At 45.2% G+C, this 22838-nt stretch overlaps 1 protein-coding gene across 1 annotated transcript in view; it reads right to left on the bottom strand.

The window, feature by feature from the left end:
- Positions 1–18082, bottom strand: part of LOC141112683 (cocaine esterase-like) — a 36444-nt gene extending 18362 nt beyond the window's left edge. The window contains exons 1-5 of the mRNA XM_073605683.1: positions 17968–18082; positions 3219–3420; positions 1981–2119; positions 1499–1632; positions 1038–1194 (exon numbers count right to left, since the gene is read on the bottom strand). Coding sequence (XP_073461784.1) covers positions 1038–1194; positions 1499–1632; positions 1981–2119; positions 3219–3420; positions 17968–18028 — 693 coding nt within the window. The 5' untranslated portion in view covers positions 18029–18082. The remainder of the gene's footprint in view (positions 1–1037; positions 1195–1498; positions 1633–1980; positions 2120–3218; positions 3421–17967) is intronic.
- Between the last annotated feature and the right edge of the window lie 4756 nt (positions 18083–22838).

The following is a 22838-nucleotide window of genomic DNA, read 5'->3' as shown; positions in this document are numbered from 1 at the left end:
AGGAAACAAAGCTCAATGTTATTAACTTGAGCTGGCCATACAGGGAGTACATTTTGTCCAGTTCCTGATAAACTGGCCAAAATCTGCTCAGTGGGTGGCTCTGTTGTCAATCTCCGATCCAATATCCCTTATGCCGCGTACACACGAGCGGACTTTACGGCAGACTTTACGGCAGACTTTGCCCGGCGGACTTTTCGACTGACTTTATGACGGACTTTCTGAATGAACCGACTTGCCTACACACAATCCACCAAAGTCCGTCGAATTCGTACGTGATGACGTACAACCGGACTAAAACAAGGAAGTTCATAGTCAGTAGCCAATAGCTGCCCTAGCGTGGCTTTTTGTCCGTCGAACTAGCATACAGACGAGCGGACTTTTCGACCGGACTCGAGTTCGACGGAAAGATTTAAAACATGTTTCAAACCTAAGTCCGTCCAACTTTTGAGAAAACAAAGTCCGCTGGAGCCCACACACGATCGAATTGTCCGACGAAATCCCGTCCGCCGGGCAAAGTCTGCCGTAAAGTCCACTCGTGTGTACGCGGCATTAATTAAATAATCAAGGCAGTTGGGTGGAAATTTGTCAGCCAAATAGCATCTGCATCCAATCAGATGCAGGTATTATTCAGGTTTTTTTGACAGCTGGCTGTGCCCGATGTCAGAATACAATAGCCAGAGATGGAGATAAGTCCATCCACATCATGTGGCATGGATGGAGGAATCTCTTGATATTTTTCTCTTATCAGCATAATAACATCTGACAAACTCTCTGACACAGCAGATAACAGCTGCTGAAAATTTGTGTCGGGGTGGGTGCTATAAATCCGTGGTTCTCAACCTCTATGTATTTGGTATTTGGTTAGTTTTATGGAAGCATTTGGGACCAAAGAGGTTTTTAGTTTATTTGGACTTCTGAAATACGTACAGTATGTATCTATGTTTTCCTACACAGGAATTCTGGAGTGATTCCTATAGAACTGGTCTACAGGAATTATGAATGTTTGATAAATTCCAGCCGTTACCAGGAGAACTTACCAGTGCAGAGACGCTGATTCCACCCGCTGACTCCCCGAATATAGTGACAGATCCCGGGTCACCCCCAAAATCCTTAATATTCCCCTGAATCCACCGCAGCGCTGCCACCTGGTCCAATAGTCCGTAGTTTCCAGAGGCCGCCTGCCCATCTCCGGTGCTGGGATACAGATGAAAATGAAATCCTAATATGTATTGTGTTTTCTCTGCAATATTTATAGCCTCCTGTTCTGCTCTCAGATACAGATACAACATGAAAAAAAGGAGGAGGGACTACAGCTCAGTACTAGGAGCTGATAAGTAAATGATATTGAGGCCAGCCAATAGGGTGTGAGGAGAAAAATATTTGTTCTCGGGTTACATACCGTTTGTTCACTCTGTGTTTTACTCCCTACAGTACAGATCAACATAATCTATACAAATAAGTAAGTACATTGATTGATGTCCCATATCCTGTGACCTACCTGAGGAATCCCAGAATTCCCAATCTGTACTGGATCACCACATACACCACGTTTTCATGAGCGCAAATTGCGGAGCCATCATACATAGCGGCGGTCCCCATTACCAGCCCCCCGCCGTGTAAAAACACCATGACCTGGGAGAAGGAGAGAGGAGATTGTCTTTTATCGATTTATCATTCCAGGACACTATGAGGCTGTGGGAAACTGACCTCGGGGTACTTCCTTAGTCCTTAAGATCGAGGAGGAATGAAAGGAACTCATTTAACGTTATTGTAATAAAAACAGATCTGTAGATCCTCTACCTTTTGGCGACCTTTTTATATTGTATTTAGAAACTATACACAGTGAGAACCAACACAAAATAATAAAACTATTTGTACTGCTCACCATCACCTGTACATCTTCACCCCAACTATAGGCAGTGTGACAGTATGCAGGGGATGGGTAATAAGAAGCACACAGGGAACACCAGTGACACTTACAGGTAGCTTGGCGTTGACACCTCGGTCTGATGGAGTGAAGACATTCAGGTACAGACAGTCCTCAGATGTGGGAGGAAGAGTCACCACCATATCGATTAATTTCAGCGCTTTTCCAAAATGTTCTGCATTCTGAGGACACCTGAAAGGAGACGTCCCTGTCATCGGAAGAGGTACAGAACATGCAACTGTCCCTGACCCTGAGCCCATCATCTCAGTGAGCCCCATATAAATATGCCAACAGATACAGACCTTCTCTCTGTATCTTCTTCTTCCCCTACCTGTTGGTTGTGTCAGCAGGTGTACAGACGATAGATCATGATGGGCACAATGGATGTACAGACCCAGGAACTCAGCACAGGAATGGTGGGGCCCCCTCATAATGGGCACAACAGATGTACAGACCCAGGAACTCAGCACAGGAATGGTGGAGCCCCCTCATAATGGGCACAACAGATGTACAGACCCAGGAACTCAGCACAGGAATGGTGGGATCCCCTCATAATGGGTACAGCAGGTGTACAGACCCAGGAACTTTAACGCAGGCATGGTGGGAACTCCACATACTTGCAACAGCAGGCATACAAACCTGGGATCTCAGTGCAAGCATGGTGGGAACCCCACAGAATGGTCACAACAGGTGTACTGGCCCGGGAACTTTAGCACAGGGATGGTGGGAACCCCTCATACTTGCAACAGCAGGTGTACAGACCCAGGAGCTGAGTAGAGAATCTCTTAGACTGGGTTCACACTAGTGCAAATTAGATGTGGGTTTCCACGCAACCAATTTGCATGACAGGAGATTGTGACTGGTTCTCTATGGAGCCATTCACATATCTCCATTGTGGCTGTGGAGTGGCTTGCACAGGAGTCTTGTGCATCTTTGGCTCCATTTCAGGGCTTAATTCAGGCAAAAATTCACCCCTGATTGGTTCCTGAAACAGAGAACAGGGACAAATCAGACCCGTTGCTACGAGCTGCATCCGTTGGCAGTATGAACCCAGCACTACACTTGGCAAAGCAGGTGAACAGACAAGGAAATTTAGCACAGGGATAATGGGAACACCTCAGGAGTTCCCCTGATGTGCTGAGATTTCACAAATAGAGTTTCCAGAGATATAAGAGACTGTTTAGAGGATTTCTCACTCTAGCATCCACCAAACACTGAAATATCAGTTCTGCTTTATAATTTCAGGATAATCAACTGCACCAGAGACGACAGCTCACATCCTTGTGCTTACATGGGTGGGTTTTCTGTGGCTTCTCTCACTGACTTCCAGGGTTCGGGCGGTTCTGGTGCTGCAAATCGTAGCGGTCCCACTGGTGGTTTTGCAAAGGGGATTCCATAGAAAGTGTCCACGGTTCTGTCCGTCTCTTTAACCATGAGCGTTGTCCCCTTAAGTTTTCCATAACTTGTGTCCACCACAAGTCTACCGCCATCTGCTGGGAGAGCAAAACATATTGATGTATCCTTCTTATTTAACAGATACATTTGCAGGTAAAAGGTTACATTCACCAAAAATCATTATATACTGTACATTTGTAACTTTCACAGAACTGGCTACTTATGAGGGAATATCACTACAGTGTATCAGTGCTCCATTCACATAACACGTTTCAAACACAGATTGCAGGGCACTGCAGGGCACAGTAAATCTGAACAGTCCTCTGGCGAAGCAATCACAAAACTAGTCAGGGCTTGACCACGCAGCAACCTACATCGTCGGATTTCCTGCTTGCCTTACCCGGGAACACCGCTGGAGCGGTGAGAGGTAGTCAGGAATATCGACTTGTGATACATTGTTGTTACATGCTTTTTTATTGTGAATTACATTGTAAGTGTGCAATCTTAAGGAAACTTATAATAAATACCTTTTAGTACTGCATTACGCTATGTGTATCTTTGTTCTCTGCTTGTGACAACCAAACATCTAGATGGATTACATGCAGAGAGCTGACAACACCCATTGCAAGCCAAGTGTATAACCCAGGATCATCTGACAGAGTGTATGCAGTGAGCAGACATCATCCATTGACAGATAAGCGTATAACCCAGTATCATCTGGTAAGAGTATTTCCTAGGGGGATTGTGACACATGCAGTGTGGAGGAGGCGATTGTTTTGAATAACTATCTGCAACGTTTTTTCTGTGATGGACAATCCTACATTTACATCTACCTCATTTTATATATAAAGTGGACTTCATACTCATTTAACTATTTTAGTGAACTTTTAACAAATCCTAAAACGTTTGGATTATTTTAGCGCTGCTAATGTTATGGTATTTGTTGCTGTGACATATTTCTGCTTTAATGTTTTAATATTATAGTAGCTGCTCTTGTTATTTTAAAGTAACACACTTTCCATGAGCGCTGAGGAAGAGATACCAACTAAGTGTTGAATTATTTCTCATTTTTCTGCTACAGTATGTGGCAAATTAGGTTTTATGTTGATGTAAAGATAAAGTTATGCATTTGGGGGGGGGGGGGGTAAAAACATGAACACATCATACATACTAGGAGAAGAATAGCTGGAGTCATTAGTGGTGAAGGATCTGAGTGTTCTGGTAGATCATAAATTTAAAAATAGCATGCAATGCCATGCAACTATGTACCTATGAGATGATATGCTGTTGATGTGAACCCCCAGTGATACCAGCACATTGTGTTACTGCATTACAATTGCTTGGAAAGTAATTGCATACGGTATAAGAACCCGACTAATACTTGAAACACTGAAAACTCAGCTACTATGTCCTTATGCTAAATGTACCATTCTTCAACATATGTAAAAGCAATTTTTTATTATAAAATAATTATCAGATTATAAAATAATGATCAGAGCCTCAGAGTAAGATTTTTAGATACAGATGATATGCTGACTTTTTTGGGGGTCTGCAGCAAAGAGATCTCTTCTCAATACAGTAGTGCTCACTGGCATGTGGTGTCCCAGTTCCTCTGGCTACGTTCTCCATAACAAAAAAAAAAAAAAGCAGGTATGATAGGAACTCCTCATAATGGGCACAGCAGATGTACAGACCCAGGAACTGAGCACAGGGATAATATAGATCCAAAAATATAGAAAATATACCAAATCAAATCATTATTATTCAACCAAAAAATAAAATAAAAGCCTCATGTATGTTTGTGTCCGGCTTCTTAATATAGGGGGTCAACAATGCCAAGAGTTGGTGAAAACAGGGGTCTGTCATCCGGAGATAATTCCAAAAAAAAAAAACATTGGGATTATTCTCCTGGAGTTCCCGCAGCAAAGACATATGACATAATTGGTCACGATTAATAAAGCAACCAATTTTTGGTCCAAGAACTCCTCCTGTTCCCGGACTTGGGTCAAAGCAATAACTCCAAGGCCAATAATAAATAACACGTTATCTCCTCCGATTCCGCAACATGGCTGGTTGACGAACGGCCGTTCAGAAACAAACTGAAAAGCGTGAAATGAAAAGCGCAAAATGAAAAGTGAGAAATGAAAAGTGCGAAATGAAAAGCGCGAATCAATACTCACCAAACTTCTACTAACACAAAATTAGCATAAGGAGACCAAAGGGTGGCACTAAAGAGCTGAAAAACAAAGTAGTACGTCACTACATTTGTATGCAAGACAAGTTTGGGCCAACGCCCTTCGGACAAAAGTCCACGGTTTTGTTGGCCAACAATCCGATCGTGTGTACGAGGCTTTAGGACAAGACTCGTGCAAGACTGCAATTGGTGTGTCTGTAAGGAAAACTTATGCTGGTGTTGCTGCTACAGGATCTGGGAAGGGGGAGACTGCTTTTTCAGTACCTGTGTGTCAGGCAGTGGAGTTTTCCGACTCATCGGGATTATGATTTGAAAACACTTTTTCTAGTTAGTCTACTAGTCCGTTATTTCACGTGGAGTGCACGGTGTGAAGTATCCGTACAGAGTAAAATCCTCCCTGTCGAAGTGGTGATGCAGGACATTCGGGTGAGGTTGGGAAGATACAGGGTCTTGAGAAAAACAGGTGGCAGCAGGAGGCCTGGATAAGGGCGTGGAGGAATATCAGGACTCTGTAGCTGCTGCCTGTTGATCTCAGGCTGTGCGGCTATTCTTTGTGTTCTTGTTTCACTCCCCTATATTTTCAGATAAAATATATTTTTGATAAAAGGAGAATGCAATAAGTGTAGCGCTATAAAATTAGAAAACGTCCAATATGAAAGCCGTTAAACCAACAGTTCCAAAAGTATATAATAGGGAAGGGTCATCCGTATATATAACAATAGGTAGTCTTCAGGAACTAAAACACTTCAAGCGGGGATATATGACATCCAAGATGAAGACAGACATACTCCCACTGAGAGATGAAAAGGCTTACCAGATGGGATGGACCCAAAGGGGCATACGCCGAGTTGGGTCGGATAAGGCTTGGGTGGTGAGTGGCTGTAAGTGGCCCGGAGAGGTGATGTTTGTGAATGGTCCCACAAATTGCTGTATCCCTCAAAGCGATGCCGGAATCCAGAAGGGTGTGGATGGTCCCACAGATGTAGATGGTCCCACGAGTTGCTGTATCCCTCAAACCGGATCAACCCACACGTTGTTGTATCCCTTGAGGCAATGTTTCGGATAGAGTTCGGATAGATCTTTAAGGACAAGATCCCTAAATATACTGATGGCTGGCGCCATGGGGATAGGTGGGGTGAACAATGAAGGATTGGACAGGCCAGAATGGACGTCCCAGATGTGGCGCTGCTCTCACTTCTCACAGGGTTAGAAATGAGGTAGCGCTGAATATGCAACTTTCGTATATATTTATGAATATCAATGAAAGTGCCAAACCTGTCGAGCTTCTTCGGAGGGGCATATTTAAGTCCCTTGTCAAGTACAGAGAGCTCTTCTGTGGTGAGTGGCTTGGCACTTAAATTGAAAACACCTTGGCCCCTTAAGTTCTCCTTCTTTTTCCTCCTTTGGATTCTCCAGCCTCCCCTTGTGCCTCTCTTAGGTCGGAGCCCCTTTTTCTTGGTCTTTGTTCCTCGTGAAAAACCTGTCCATTGCGTTGGTTAGTGTTAGGTGGATAATAACCATGAGGTGACTGTTCATGTCTGAACCCAGAGTCGTATCTATAATGGTCTCTGTATTCATCATCCCATGTATCTCTGAGGGGTAAGAACCTATTTTGAGTGGCCAGGGAGGGTTGTTCATAATAATGGGGGTTCGTGTAGTGGGTATCAGCATAGGCTCCCTGTCGGGATGAGGAAGCACCACGTTGTCCTGAATATAATTCAGAAGGATGCATACCACGGCCTCGTTGACCCCTTCCACCACGTTTCCCTCTAGTGTGACCCCTACCCCTCTGATTACTGTGGGTGGTGTGAGGGTTGTGATAGTATGTTCTGATACGTGAAGGAGATTCATATCTTGAATCATCTCTCCTTATCGTATCAATCGGAGTACCTAAGGGTCGAACTTCTGTGTCAACCGTTCTAGACACCGAGGTACTGGGAGGACCCACCATGGAGGGTACAGTGGTGGTAACAACAGGATTAGCGGCATACAGTTTCTGCCAGCCAAATACATTTCCTGTTCTATAATCCCCCATATCCCTGGAGTACTTCTTTTGTTTTTTGTTTTTCTGCTCTTTGTCTTCCTTCTCCAGATATTTCTGGAGATTGGAAGAGAGAACAGAGTATTCGGGGGAATTTTTATGCGTTAAAAGTTTATCTTTAATCTCCTTGATCTCACTATCTAGCATGGACAGTTTATTACGTTTCTTGGTAATGAGGATACCAAGGAGGTTAATCCCTGCCTCATTAAAGTATTTGTACCAAGAGTCTATATCCGGTTCCTCTTGTGGTGGGTGTACATCCCACCTAAGGCTTCTAGGGACAATATGATCAGAGACATACTGTTCCAGGAACGCCATGTCCCACTGTAAATGGAGTTCAGAGGACATGATGTTCTTAAGCCTCAAAAACAAACCACCTAATTCGGTGTCATTACCAGTGACTACAAAGACTCCATCCGTATTAACGGTCCGGGAGGCCCTGTAGTCAAAGACATCCATATTGCTATGGACTGGGATGGGCTGCAGCAGAATGTGATCTCAAAGCACAAAAGAGGATGTATACAAAATAATTCTGCGCTGCACAGAAAAAGAGAGGAGAGCAGCTAACACAACCAACAAGATGTTGAATAAAAGGAGAATGCAATAAGTGTAGCGCTATAAAATTAGAAAACGTCCAATATGAAAGCCGTTAAACCAACATTTCCAAAAGTATATAATAGGGAAGGGTCATCCGTATATATAACAATAGGTAGTCTTCAGGAACTAAAACACTTCAAGCGGGGATATATGACATCCAAGATGAAGACAGACACACCCCCACCGAGAGATGAAAAGGCTTACCAGATGGGATGGACCCAAAGGGGCATACGCCTAGTTGGGTCGGATAAGGCTTGGGTGGTGAGTGGCTGTAAGTGGCCCCGAGAGGTGATGTTTGTGAATGGTCCCACAAATTGCTGTATCCCTCAAAGCGATGCCAGAATCCAGAAGGGTGTGGATGGTCCCACAGATGTAGATGGTCCCACGAGTTGCTGTATCCCTCAAACCAGAGCAACCCACACGTTGTTGTATCCCTCGAGGCAATGTTTAGGAGCCAAAAGATGATGGTGACAAGTAGAGAAAAAGAAGGAATGGCCACATAGTGTGAGTCCGTATAAAAAAAGGAATTTATTTAAAATGTAGATATACACTCACATGTAGATCCGTATAAAAACAGCGCTGTAGAAAAGTGGCGACAGTGGGGTCCTACCCGACGCATTTTGTCTTCATAGACGTCGTCTGGGGGGTTTCCCCCCACTGTAGCCACCGAGATATATATAGGGGGTACATCAGTATTCATGAGAATCAGCTCCACAGATGGAAAAACATCACTTCCGGTTTCGGCCAAAATGGCCGCCCGGCGTGCGTTCCACGCCTCACATTAGTTGTCCCAAAAAAGAACAGGGCGAGATCTTCAGGTGGTCCCTATTGACTGCTTTTTCTAATCAACATAGGCAAGTTAAAGCCATTCTTTCCAAGCATTGGGATATTCTTAGGAATGACCGAGTTTTGGGCACAGTTTTGCCCGATAGGGCGAAGGTCATCTTTAGGGGAGCCCCCACACTACAAAGCAAAATTGCCCCCAACATCATTAATCCCCCCATACGCCAACCACTCTTCCATGAGATGGAAGGATTCTACTCATGTAAAAAATGCATTGTGTGTCAACATAATTCGGGCATCGGAAGGAAAACTGTGTCGTTTACATCATCGGTCACCCAGAAACGGTATCCCATTAAACAGTTTTGTACTTGCACCACTAGTTACATTGTATACCTAATTACATGTCACTGTGGGAAACAATATGTAGGCCGCACCATCCGCTCTTTTGCTATAAGAGTAGCGGAACACATTGCTCTCATTAAGAACGGGGACACTAAACACACAGTCCCCCGACACTATAAGCTACACCATAATCGTGTTATGGAGGGGACACAATTTGTGGTGATAGATAGATATGTTCCCCCCTGGAGGGGAGGTGCCATGACCAGGGGTGTATGCCGTTTGGAGACCTTCTGGATCCATGAGCTCCGCACACCTTTTCCATTAGGTATCAATGTAGAACTAGATGTCAATGCCTTTATTAATAAAGCTTGACGCCTATTTCTATGTGTTGTTCTCTCTCCTGTTTACTATCTATTTTTTACCTTCCCAAGGCTATATTTTACATGTATTCACCTGTTTGAGGTTATACTCTGCACATATACATTTACTACATACATAAATGCAGTGTATTTATTGTATATGTGTATTGAGTGAATATTTTATGTACATCTCCATGGGAGTCCACTCCACAATTGCACATTTACATGTGTCGTTAGATGAGTATTACTATACTCTCCTTTTTCTCTATTTTTTCCAAAATTTACTTTTTGTTGTTTTTTCGGGAACATGTTTGTGTTCCATGCTTATTGCCATGTGATTTATCTATCATGTTTTTACGCTTCCAGTGTGTGTAATTTAAACATTTTTCACGTGCACATACATTTGGACAGTGTTTTCTTTCTATTTTCTCGATTTGGGGCCACCACATGCACTTCCGGGTCACTACTAGCACCTCCGGGTCGTGTACATGAGGGTGCTGGGCAGTGATGCCTCCCACTTCCCAGCATTGGACTGCCCTGATTCTAACACACTGATGTTTCACATTTTCCTCACTACGCATGTGCACTATACGTCATGCTCTGCCGCCGGGTGCTGACGTTGCTACCTCCTTCACTGAGGTCCTCCCCCTCACTAGCGTCACTCAGTCTCTTCCACTATCGCACATGCACGGTACCTTTTGCCATACCTGGATGCGCGCGCAGATTAATGTGCCGTGCTTATAACGAACGGCTTCATACTTTCACTTGGGACATCATCTTCTACACACTGCACACTGCACTTTTCGGCCGCTATGAATTTATTAGAATTTATTAGATTTTTGGCTAGCCATGTCACTTTTGCATCTCCTCACTTCCGGTGCCCACATTGCAACTAATGTGAGGCGTGGAACGCACTCCGGGCGGCCATTTTGGCCGAAACCAGAAGTGATGTTTTTCCATCTGTGGAGCTGATTCTCATGAATACTGATGTACCCCCTATATATATCTCGGTGGCTACAGTGGGGGGAAACCCCCCAGACGACGTCTATGAAGACGAAACGCGTAGGACCCCACTGTCGCCACTTTTCTACAGCGCTGTTTTTATACGGATCTACATGTGAGTGTATATCTACATTTTAAATAAATTCCTTTTTTTATACGGATTCACACTATGTGGCCATTCCTTCTTTTTCTCTACTTGTCACCATCATCTTTTGGCTCCTAAACATTGCCTCGAGGGATACAACAACGTGTGGGTTGCTCCGGTTTGAGGGATACAGCAACTCGTGGGACCATCTACATCTGTGGGACCATCCACACCCTTCTGGATTCTGGCATCGCTTTGAGGGATACAGCAATTTGTGGGACCATTCACAAACATCACCTCTCCGGGCCACTTACAGCCACTCACCACCCAAGCCTGGTTCTCCAGGGAGAGGGAATAGTCAGGCTAAGAAATGGCTGCCTCAACTACCCTAATAGCAGTTCCCAATCCGTTAAAAGTGGCAACCATTAATGTTGCCAGCTTAAGATCAGTAAGTGCTCGTCATATGGCCTTATTTTTGCTCAGCGAGTTTGATGCTGACATTTTGTTTTTGCAAGAGACCCATCTGAGTAGTCTGGCCGATATACATCTGGCAAAGAAGGAGTGAAGACATGGTCCCTCATTTTGGTCTTATGCGGCCGAACCTTACAGCGGGGTTTCGGTCCTTTTTTCTGGTATGGTAACGTGCCTGTGGGTAATTGAGGTAGAGATTGGGAGATGCATGGTCTTAGACGTCTCTGTGAAGGGGCAGGACTTGCGCCTGATTAACATCTATGGTCCCCAGACGAAGTGGGACAGGAAATGCCTCTTTACAAAGATTAAGCCTTTTCTTTTTACGGCCCAGCAGGTTATCTTTAGAGGTGATTTCAACAGCATTACTAGGTCTAAAGACAGGAGAGGTTTCAGAGATAAGCTGGGCTATGACACCCTTTTTCTCAATGCGATAGGGAAGCAGGTCTGGTAGATGCGCACATTAAGCGCTGCCCAGACAGCACAGGGTTCACTTTTCAGCGAGGTAACAGTCAGAGTAGGATAGATAGGTTTTTTAAGGGGGACTCTGCTTTTTCGGCACCTGTGTGTCGGGCAGTAGAGTTTTCTGATCACTGTATTCTATCTGTGACTCTGAATGCCCCAGACATGCCACCTAGGGGGAGGGGTATCTGGGGATTGAATTCGGTCCTCCTGGAAGACGAGAGCGTAAGACAATCCTTTGAGGATTTTTTTCATGCACAGGTAACTACCAGACTTTTGCAGCAGCAAGTCAGAATGGTGGGAGCTTGTAAAACAATTGACTGTAGGGCTTTTCAAGGCCATAAGAAGAAAGAAGCAGCTTGACCGCCTTGTTTCGAATGGAGGAGATTCTGGAACGATCTCTCAGGTGAAGCTCCTCCTTAGGAGACATCAATATGACCAGCATGCCTCCTTGGTTCAGGTGAGGGATTATGGGAAATACCATTCGCCTGACCCTTACCAGAACTGTAAATAGAGCGTAGCAGTTAAGTCGGTCAATGGCCTGAGGGACCAAACTCTGACAAAGTCTAGGTCAGGGATCCTGGAGGTTGTCAGGTCATACTATGCCAATCTCCTGGGAGGAAGGAACCTTGATTGGACAAGGATGTTGGGTTTTTTGGACTCTACACCAGGACTGGAAAGTAATGTTCCTTTGATGAATTTGACAGATGAAATCACTGCAGATGAAGTAATCCAGGCTATTGATAAACTAGCCATCAAGAAAACGCCAGGGCCAGATGGTTTGACAGCCAAATTTTATAAATGTTTTAAGACGATCCTGGATCCCTACCTTGCGGAGATTTTTAATGGCTGTTTGTATGAGGGTTCTCTCCCTCCCTCTATGAGGCAATCTGCAGTGATCCTTCTGTCAAAGGGTAAAGATCCTTTGATGATTGAAAATTGGCGCCCCATTAACCTTCTTAATGTCAATAGAAAGATACTGGCAAAGATTTTTTTCTGGCGATTATCACCAGTGGCAGGCAGTTTGTTATCCCGCCACCAGCACTGCTCGGTCCAAGCACTTTCTCAGCAGTGTTTAGCTGTCCGGGAGGCCTTGGAGCGTTGTAGGGCTGCTGGTTGGGGTAAATTTTTGCTGACATTGGATCAGGCTAAGGCCTTTGATCGGGTTAATCATGAGTATCCTTGGCTCCTTCTTGACAAATATGGCCTGGAGGGGGGTTTCATTGATTGGCTCAAGATTTTGTACAAAGGGGCTGAAAGTTTTCCTCTGGTTAATGGTTGGGTCGGGCAGCCCTTTGAGGTCGGCTCGGGTGTGTGTCAGGGGTGTCCATTGAGTCCTCTGCTATATGTGTTTGCAATCGACCCCAGAGAGTGGACCATTGTGCGGGGAACCTTTGGGCATCGCTGGTGAGCCTCCTTTGAAGGTTGTGGCCTATGCTGATGATGTTTCTGTTTTTGTCTCTGGGACTGAGGAGGCGCAGGAGGTGATCTCACTGATAAGGCAGTATACAGAGGCATCAGGTTCAAAGGTCAACCAAGACAAGTTTGAAGCTTTCTGGATGGGCATGGAAGGTGAGAGCTTTGTTCTACCGGATGACTTCCCGGAGCCCCAACAAAAAATTTTAGTTCTAGGCATTGATTTCAGCCCAGGTGACTATGGTCATGCAAATTGGATGAACAGGCTGGAGAATGCCGATGCCAAGGTGGCAAGCTGGAAAGGTTGGCGGCTTTCCTTGAGGGAAAAGGTTGATCTGATCAAGACATACCTGTTTCCGATTTTTCTGTATGTGAGTTTTGTTTGTGTTTTGCCAGTTTCTCTCTATACCAGGGTCTATAGTTGTTTCTTCCAGCTGTTATGGGGGGACAGAATAAACCTTGTCAAAAGGAATGTGACTTACCTTCCTAGACAGGATGGTGGTCTAGGGATGATCAACCCTGTAGTCTTTTTCTCTCTGATGTTTGTGAAGTACAATCTTGGTAACATGTTGGCAGAGAGAAAGCCTGGGTGGGTTGGTATTTTCCAGTCCTGGTTTAGGCCCTTTCTGCGAGATTGGGAAAATGGTGGGCCAGTGAAAAGCCTGAAAGTCAAGCATGATAAGCCCCCGGCTTGTTGCCCCGTGTTTTAAAATGCTTCGGCGGTGGCAAGTAACAGCAGGAGAAGTCAGATCTCTTCCAAGGAAACTTCTTGAGAAGCGGATCATGAGCTCTGCTTTTTGCGAGCCACTGGCCTTGAGGGATTGCCCAAGCCTAGTTTTGGGGGTGGGTTTGCGATTGATTAATTTGGAGAGAATCCCAATGAAGTTTAGGGATCAGGCTTGGCTTGCCTTTCATGGAAAACTTTGTGAAGGGCAACTTGAAGTTTCTTTCCATGAGTGATCGGGGCTGCCCGACAGTGGAGTGTGGAGGAGGGGTGGAGTCCATGAATCACTTTCTACTTCAGTGCCCTTTTAATATAGAGGTGTACAAGAGGGTGGGGCTCTGAGTATACCCTACCTCCCCCATATGAGTTATGCAGAGTGGGTGTAAGGGGCATTCCAGACCCGTCGGGATTATGATTTGGAAACACTTTTTTTAGTTAGTCTAGTACTCTTTTTTTTTCACGTGGAGTGCACGGTGTCAGGTATCCTTACGGTGTAAAATCCTCCCTGTCGAAGTGGTGATGCAGGACATTCTGGGTGAGGTTGGGAAGATTCAGGGTCTTGAGAAAGGCAGGTGGCAGCAGGAGGCCTGGATAAGGGCATGGAGGAATATCAGGACTCTGTAGCTGCTGCCTGTTGATCTCGGGGTGTGCGGCTTTTCTTTGTATTCTTGTTTCACTCCCCTAGATTTTCAGATCAAATATATTTTTGATAAAAGGCTACATGCATTATGACGGTGATGTTCCTTAGTCCGGCTCTCCCGTAGGGTTTGTGTTGTGCGCAATTTGGTTTACATCATTTATTATGTTCTTGTTTTGCATAGTCATATTCAATTATTTTGTAAATAGGTTTTATTTATTTATTATGGTTCTATTGTATATAAGTTGTTGTTTGTAAGATTTTTCAATAAACAAAATTAACCCCTCATAATGGGCACAGAAGGTGTAGAGACCTGGGAAATCAGCACAGGGATGGTGGGAACCCCTCATAATGGGCGCATCAGGTGTACAGCAAAACCCCACCAGTAGTTAAATTGCGCTTGCTCCAAATGGTAAGCCGCTAACACCGCAAATAGAATAATTGCCAAACAAATCAATAGAAACCAAAACGTGTAGCGCTGAATGAAAGACACACCTTCAAACTAATGAGGTGAAGAGCTAGTGCTCTAAATACAATTTAACCAAAAAAAAAAGAACACAAATAAAATGTCCATCATTGGAAAAGATTGAATTTAAATAAAAGTCCGTGAGCATAAAGACTCTACTAGTCACCACTTATGAGTGATGTGTAAAGTACCATCACCAGCATATAACCATAAAAGTCTTAGAAAAATGATGCACAGCTGGTTCCTAAATAGTCCCACATATATATGTTGAATAATGCGTGGATGGACCAACTCTTAAACATCACACCACAGTGTCTAAAAAATGTGCAATTCCCTCAGCCAGTGAAGATGGGGGCTTACCGGAGGGTTTGAACCCAGGACAGTATATACTGTGAGGGTCAAACCGGCTTTTATTGCTCACTAGCAATAGGAGGAAGACCTTGACAGCCTGAAGATGAAGGGATCACAGGGGGCTTTCAAAGACGTGTCTTCTCCAAATGTAACGATGGATCTCCCCACATATGGCTCATACAGGATAGAAAAAGGGCCACATAGTGTGATACCGTAAACAACGTATTTTATTGTAAAAAGAAATACACTTACATTTTAAGATGATAAAAAGCGCTTGTACATAAAAAGAAGGCGGCAGTGGAGTCCTCCCGACGCGTTTCGTCTAACAAGACTTCGTCCAGGGGTACCTTCCACTGCAGCCCGACTTCCTAATATAGGTACTGTAATCCTCATGATGTGACTCCAGCCCATTCAATTCCGTAGATTGGCACTTCCGGGTTGCCCAAAATGGCGGACCCGCGTGCGTTCCAAGCCTCAATTTCATGGGTGTACTATGCGTTCCACCTCCCAGTGTTGTGGCCCAATATTCCCAATATACCGAATATTAATAAGGTTCCTATTAGTATAGTGTAACAAGGGTGATCTTAAATTATATGTCCGCTTATATCTGGTGCTAAAAGTATTGATTGTCTCCTAGTATGTACGGAGACGAATCCCGGCAAATCCCGCGATATGACGTCATGACGTCACGACGCGGGAACGGAAGTACGCTTCTATGAGCCTTGTTCTAAAATGGCTTGCGTTCGGACAGTGGTTGGCCGGAAGCTCTCAGTGCGGAAGCACGTTGAGATAAGCCTCAATCTAAAATAGCTTGTGTTCCAGTTCCAGTAGGTTAACCGGAAGTGTGCGTTCCACCGCGCGCCATACAACCGGCAAGTGCAGCTTCACACGCTTAAAGATGTATCGACATAATTACTCATAAGAGAGACACATATTTTTATATAAGATTAATTACTCGTGAAAAGAGCTTTTATTGTTCAGTTTGAAAAATGAAAATACATGTTAAGGCACTTCAATTGCTCGGTCTTAATAGCTATGGGAAATAATGAGAGTTAACCCAAATATGTCCCCATATATATGGGTGTATGTTCTCTATATTCCCGTTTCAATAAATTGAAATCATAGATAATCTGGACAAAAAATCTGGCTATATAGATAGCCGGATAAACATAACCAGGTTATATATAAAATATGTGAAATTTGAAAATATAAAACGCTGCATATGTATGTAACACATACAGCATCCTAAGTACAGGGAATTCAATGAACTGGATTCACATAGGTATACATAATTCACATCTGTGGTTACTATCCAATATAGAACCTACTTACAATCGAAACATACAGATGTACCAGCGAACCATAGATTCTATGATTGATCTAGAAAAGCGTTGACATCTATCTCCACATTTAGCCCTAAAGGGGCAAATGTCTGTAGCTCATATGCCCAGAACATTTCTAAACGAGATACCCCCCTTATTTTGGCACCCCCTCTCCATGGTGGTGTATATTTGTCAATAATGACAAACTGTGATCCATCTGGATTTCCACCATGGAATTCTTTATAATGCCTCGGGACCGTATGTTTAGGGTCTCTGCTTTTAATTAGGGCGATGTGTTCCCCCACTCTAATGGAGAATGTCCTGGTGGTACGGCCTATATATTGTTTGTGGCAGGGGCAAGTGATGAGATACACTACATATTTAGTGCTGCAAGTGCAGAATGCTTTTATAGTGTATCTCCTTCCCGTCGTCGTGGAAGTGAACTCCGTCACTTTACGCATCCTCACAGCATTATGCTGGCATACAACACACTTCCTGCATGGAAAAAAGCCAGTCCAATCATGAAAGAAAGAGGGACGGGTGGGGGCATTAATGATGTTAGGGGCTATCCGACCCTGTATTGATGGTGCACCCCTAAAAATAACCTGGGCTTCTTCTGGGATGACTGGCTTTTTTCCATACAGGAAGTGTGTTGTATGCCAGCATAATGCTGTGAGGATGCGTAAAGTGACGGAGTTCACTTCCACGACGACGGGAAGGAGATACACTATAAAAGCATTCTGCACAGTAGACTAGTAGACTAGTAGACTAGTAGACTAGTAGAGTCTTTATGCTCACGGACTTTTATTTATATTCAATCTTTTCCAATGATGGACATTTTATTTGTGTTCTTTTTTTTGGTTAAATTGTATTTAGAGCACTAGCTCTTCACCTCATTACTTTGAAGGTGTCTTTCATTCAGCGCTACACGTTTTGGTTTCTATTGCATCAGGTGTACAGACCCAGGAACTCATCACAGGGATGATGGGAATGCCTCATAATAGGCACTGCAGGGGTACAGACCCGGGAACTCAGTAGAGGGATGGTGGGAACCCCTCATAATGGGCACAGAAGGTGTACAGACCTGGGAACTCAATAGAGGGATGGTGGGAACCCCTCATAATGGGCACAGAAGGTGTACAGACCGAGGAACTCAATAGAGGGATGGTGGGAACCCCTCATAATGGGCACAGCAGGTATACAGACCTTGGAACTCAGTACAGGGATGGTGGGAACACCTCATAATGGGCACAGCAGATATTAAGAAATTCAGCACGGAGATCTCACCAATAAAATCTCAGTGAGACAGAAGACACTGTCAGAAGAACTAACAAAAAATCACTTGTTAGCGATGTTGTAAATAAGCACTATGTAAATTATTATGGCAGAATCTTACCTGTGCCACAAGTCACCTGGATGAAACCGTACAGAAGAAGGATGGGGATCAGAGCTCCCATGGTTGTGTGAGTGTTGGAAGAAAGAGGTGTATTATGTACATATAATACTGCCAGAGATCTGCACAACAAACATGACTGTTGTATAACAGAGGTAACTCTACCACCACTTATATACCCCAACCTCTTAACCTTACCTTATTAATTGAGACCACACCAAGGTTGGAGTTAACAAGGCCGTAGCAGCCTAATTTATTTAAACAAATATATATATTCAAATTAACATAAAACATTGAAACATCTGTTAATCAACCCATCAATCTCCTAGCGTTGGTCTTTGCAGGAACTTCATAACCATCTGTGGAAAAACAAAACTGCACTGCGGTACCTCTCCAAGTGTATTAATAGGCCTCAAGCCGACATGCTGGCTCAGAGACAACCACTAACCGCAGTGCCCCCATTAACACTTTCCAGCTAATCTCCATTAGCTGGAAACCACCATCAGGACCCATAGCAACGATAGTTCCTGAACTCTTCCTTCTGAAATATCTTCCTTCCCCTGCAAAGACCAACACCCGCCACTGCCACGACATTGCAGGATTCAACGAACCTGTCCGAAATGAAAAGCAAGAAATACAAAACAGCCAAAAACAATGAAGCCAAAGGGAGGGTGGGCGGGAACTTTTCCCAAAACTGTGATGACTCATAGGGAGGGGCCTCCCTTTTATCTCCTCTCCAACCCCTCCCCCCCAGCACCAACCTGATACACTCCCTCTCCTGATACTATTACCCTGTTTCCCCAGTCATGTAAGCCCTCCGCCTATGTCATTTCATTTGCTTTGCTCCGGGCTTTTCTTGACTGTTGTATAACAGAGGTAACTCTACCACCACTTATATACCCCAACCTCTTAACCTTACCTTATTAATTGAGACCACACCAAGGTTGGAGTTAACAAGGCCGTAGCAGCCTAATTTATTTAAACAAATATATATATTCAAATTAACATAAAACATTGAAACATCTGTTAATCAACCCATCAATCTCCTAGCGTTGGTCTTTGCAGGAACTTCATAACCATCTGTGGAAAAACAAAACTGCACTGCGGTACCTCTCCAAGTGTATTAATAGGCCTCAAGCCGACATGCTGGCTCAGAGACAACCACTAACCGCAGTGCCCCCATTAACACTTTCCAGCTAATCTCCATTAGCTGGAAACCACCATCAGGACCCATAGCAACGATAGTTCCTGAACTCTTCCTTCTGAAATATCTTCCTTCCCCTGCAAAGACCAACACCCGCCACAGCACCCAAAGGAAACACCTTACCTATGGGTGCCCCTCCACACCCGAAGTGCTCTCTAAATACCCTCTTGTAATCCGAACACCCACATGTCAATACCCACCTCATGCAAATACACCCCATCTGCCCTCAGGTATCTCCATTTCTCAAACTCCAATTCCACGTGCCTAATAGCCAATCCCCCATGCCTAACCATGAACTTGCTCACATCCCTATTAATCTTTCTCCTGGCCCTACTAACCCTTTCCACCGACCTGGCCATCCGCCATGTTGTACGAGCCACCATGTCCGACCAAAACAATGACCATTCCAGGAAAGTCCCTCAATAACCGCCGCACATCGAATTTGATGTCCCGCGTAATGTCCAACATGGACCTAACCCCCAAACCGTTGCCGCCCACGTGCAAAAACGTCGGGCAGCCTGTCCCTTTTTTGCATACCGATACACTTCAGTAACAATCCTACCCCATAACATCCCAGGGACTCCCAACCACGAATACAGCCTACCGTCTATAAAAACCCATATGCCTGCCTTCTTACCCAACCTCACCCCTCCTGGCCCCCCAGAACACCTAGGAATGACCCATTATCCAGACCATTCCTGCCACCGATTCTGAAATTATAAGAGAGCAAACCCAACACCATGACCAAATAGTATTCCATACCACGCAGGGCCTAACATCAAACTCCTCCCCACCCTAATACTTCACAACCCAACCACAAGTTGAGGCCGAACTGCTGTCTGGGACCTCCTTGATTCCCACCACCCAATACGCTTTTACCGAATCCACATCCAGTCCACTTCTGGCTGCCTCCGTAGCAGCCCCTATCCAAAATGAATGAGAGGAAAACTCCTTCTCTACCCACCCCAATGCCCGTAAACATTTTCTTACAAAAATCATCAACAATATGAAAGCGCGATACAGTAGATCCATCTATATGAGGCACAGCAGTGATCCTGGCACTGGAGCACCTGTACTGACCTCCCTTTTACCCATTTGATCGGTCTTCGATCTACGCAAAAATAAAGCCAACCCATCATCTCCACATATAACCTCGTGACCCCCAATTCCCCCATGAACCTTTTTAAGGACTGACCAACTCCTCTATCCGAAACACCCCAAAGAACGCTAACAAAAAGGGCCACCTTGAACAAGATGGCCTGGTATTCAGATCAACACACTCCCCCAAATATGCTACCATACCCCGCATCATGACAAAGGTTACTGGTCTCCTGGCATCCCTGCGGGCCACCGATCGCCGGTAACTCTTAATCGCCCGTCTCACCCCAAAATCTTGTGTGAAATCAGGTTGACCTTGCAATTTGAATAGGAAAGCTAAACCAGCTAACTTCATATTCACAGCAGGAGTGGACACCCCCTCTTCCCTATGCCTCACCTGAAATACAACACCAGTAAACGAACTGCCAGCCCAGCTGACCCTTCACCAGCCTTTTGAACGAACGCCAGCCCTTCCTTCCATCCCCTTCAGATCCCTGAACGAAGCACCCCACAATTTCACCGCCAGCCCCACCGGAAACAATTCCAGCAACACTAAATTCTTCTTCACTCCCGCTTCAAGCCATGACCACGGCCATGGTCCAGCACTCCACTGACCCTGGAATAAAAAACCCCAAAACCCGTAGAGCCAACAGTATCTGTAATAATTTCCATGTCAAAATTGCTAACGGGCCCTAAAATCCATAGAGCCTGTCCGTGAAAGGATTCCCAAACAAAAAAGGCATGCCATACCCTCAAGTTCTCCCTGTGCGCTTTAACCAAGCGCACAACGCTCGTGGGAAACCTGATCCCGGCTGTACTTGCCAAAAACCAATGATAGAAAAACCCGCCCCCATTGGCCGAATGTGACATGCCAAATTCCGCTTACCCCCGAACGATTGCAGTACTCGCAGCTGACTTTGTGTAAACTAATCACACCTGCAATTTGCCCTTTTAAATTCGCCAGCTTATCTACCGACAACCTGCGTTCCATTGCACCCGAGTCCAAGACAACGCACAGGAACGTGATGACCACGCTTAAACCAATCACACCTGCAATATCCCCTTTTAAATTCGCCAGCTTATCTACCGACAACCTGCATTCCATTGCACCAGAGTCCAAGACAATGCCCAGGAACGTGATGACCGTACTAGGCCCCCCCGTCTTCTCAGGTGCCACCGGAATTCCAAACCGGTCCGCTCTGTGTTCCCACGTAGCCAGGAGCCCCGCGCAGATTCTGGAAGAAGCTGGTACCATGCAAATGAAATCGTCCAGGTAATGGATGATCGAATTCCCGCCCGACACATCCCTTACAACCCCTCCCACAACTGAGCTAAATTGCTCAAATAGTGCACAGGAATACATAGCAACACATCGGTGGGCATTGGACGACGCAAAATTACTCATTCCAATGACACCCCCAGCAACCGGAAGCTATCCGGGTGAACTGGGGGTAGCCGAAAAACTGATTCCACCTCCACCTTCGCCATCAATGCCCCCTTGCCGTAATGACGCACCCAACCCACCGCAGCAGCGAACGATGTACTACTCACCGAACATGTCTCCTGGTCAATGGCATCATTAACCGACCCCCTTTTGGAAAAGAAAGTGGTGAATCAACCTAAATTTGTTGGGCTCCTACTTTGGCACTACTCCAAAGAGGAAACTACCAAATCAGCGAAACAGTGCAGACGGAAAGGGGCCCTCCATGCGACTTCCCTACTAAGTTCCTCAGAAACTACATCTGGCTGTCGCATGGCCGATCACAAAGTGCAAGACACCGTGGAATCACCTCTAAAATACATGGAATCCTAACGCCAGCTGTGAAACCTGAATCCCGCAACTGAGCCACTTTCCAATCCGGATACCTACCGAGAAAACGGCCACATCCTTTTCACCATCACTGTGGTCCTCTCTCTTGTGTCCAGCCTCTCCAGCACGACCTATTCCTTGCTTGCAACCTCTGGACGACTGATGAGACCATCTACCCCTGAACACTAGTGCTTGTACCGGCACATCCCTCTGAACGTGCAGGCATAGCATTGTACTGCCAGCATACCCCTTTTTTGTTGCCGGCCGCCTGTCCCTGAGCCGAAAGTCCACCGGCCTCCCCTGAAAATTAACTGGTGCGGAGCCCACGCAGCCGTCCTCAAGCACAGTCACAGGCTGATGTCCTTATGGTCCCATCTCAACGCCGGCCGGATAACTCTCCACTGACGAAAATGCTCAACATACCTCAGCCACTCCGTGCCCCCGTAAGCTCTATCCGCCTCCCCTATCAAATCCTAGTAACAAAAGAGTGCCGAACAGTGTTCGGGGTTCTTTTTCCCCACTCACCCTTGCACTGATGGTAAAACTCCTGCAGCCAGTTGGCAAATGTCGTCGGGATCAACCGGTATCCCCTCTTCTCTCCGTCCTCCTTTGAATGATCCGGTTTAACCCTATCCAGGTTAAATTTTTGCTAACTGCAGCAGGGAAAAATCTCCGCATACTCACCCTACCACATCTTTTCTCATACTTCAGGCTTCAAGTGTGCACCCAATGGCCCCTCATAGTAAACATAGACCTCGCATT

The sequence above is a fragment of the Aquarana catesbeiana genome, linkage group LG11, assembly GCF_042186555.1.
Source record: "Aquarana catesbeiana isolate 2022-GZ linkage group LG11, ASM4218655v1, whole genome shotgun sequence".
Classification (NCBI taxonomy): domain Eukaryota; kingdom Metazoa; phylum Chordata; class Amphibia; order Anura; family Ranidae; genus Aquarana; species Aquarana catesbeiana.
The sequence above is the reverse complement of the archived record's forward strand: the minus strand, read 5'-3'. Positions and strand labels throughout refer to the sequence as shown.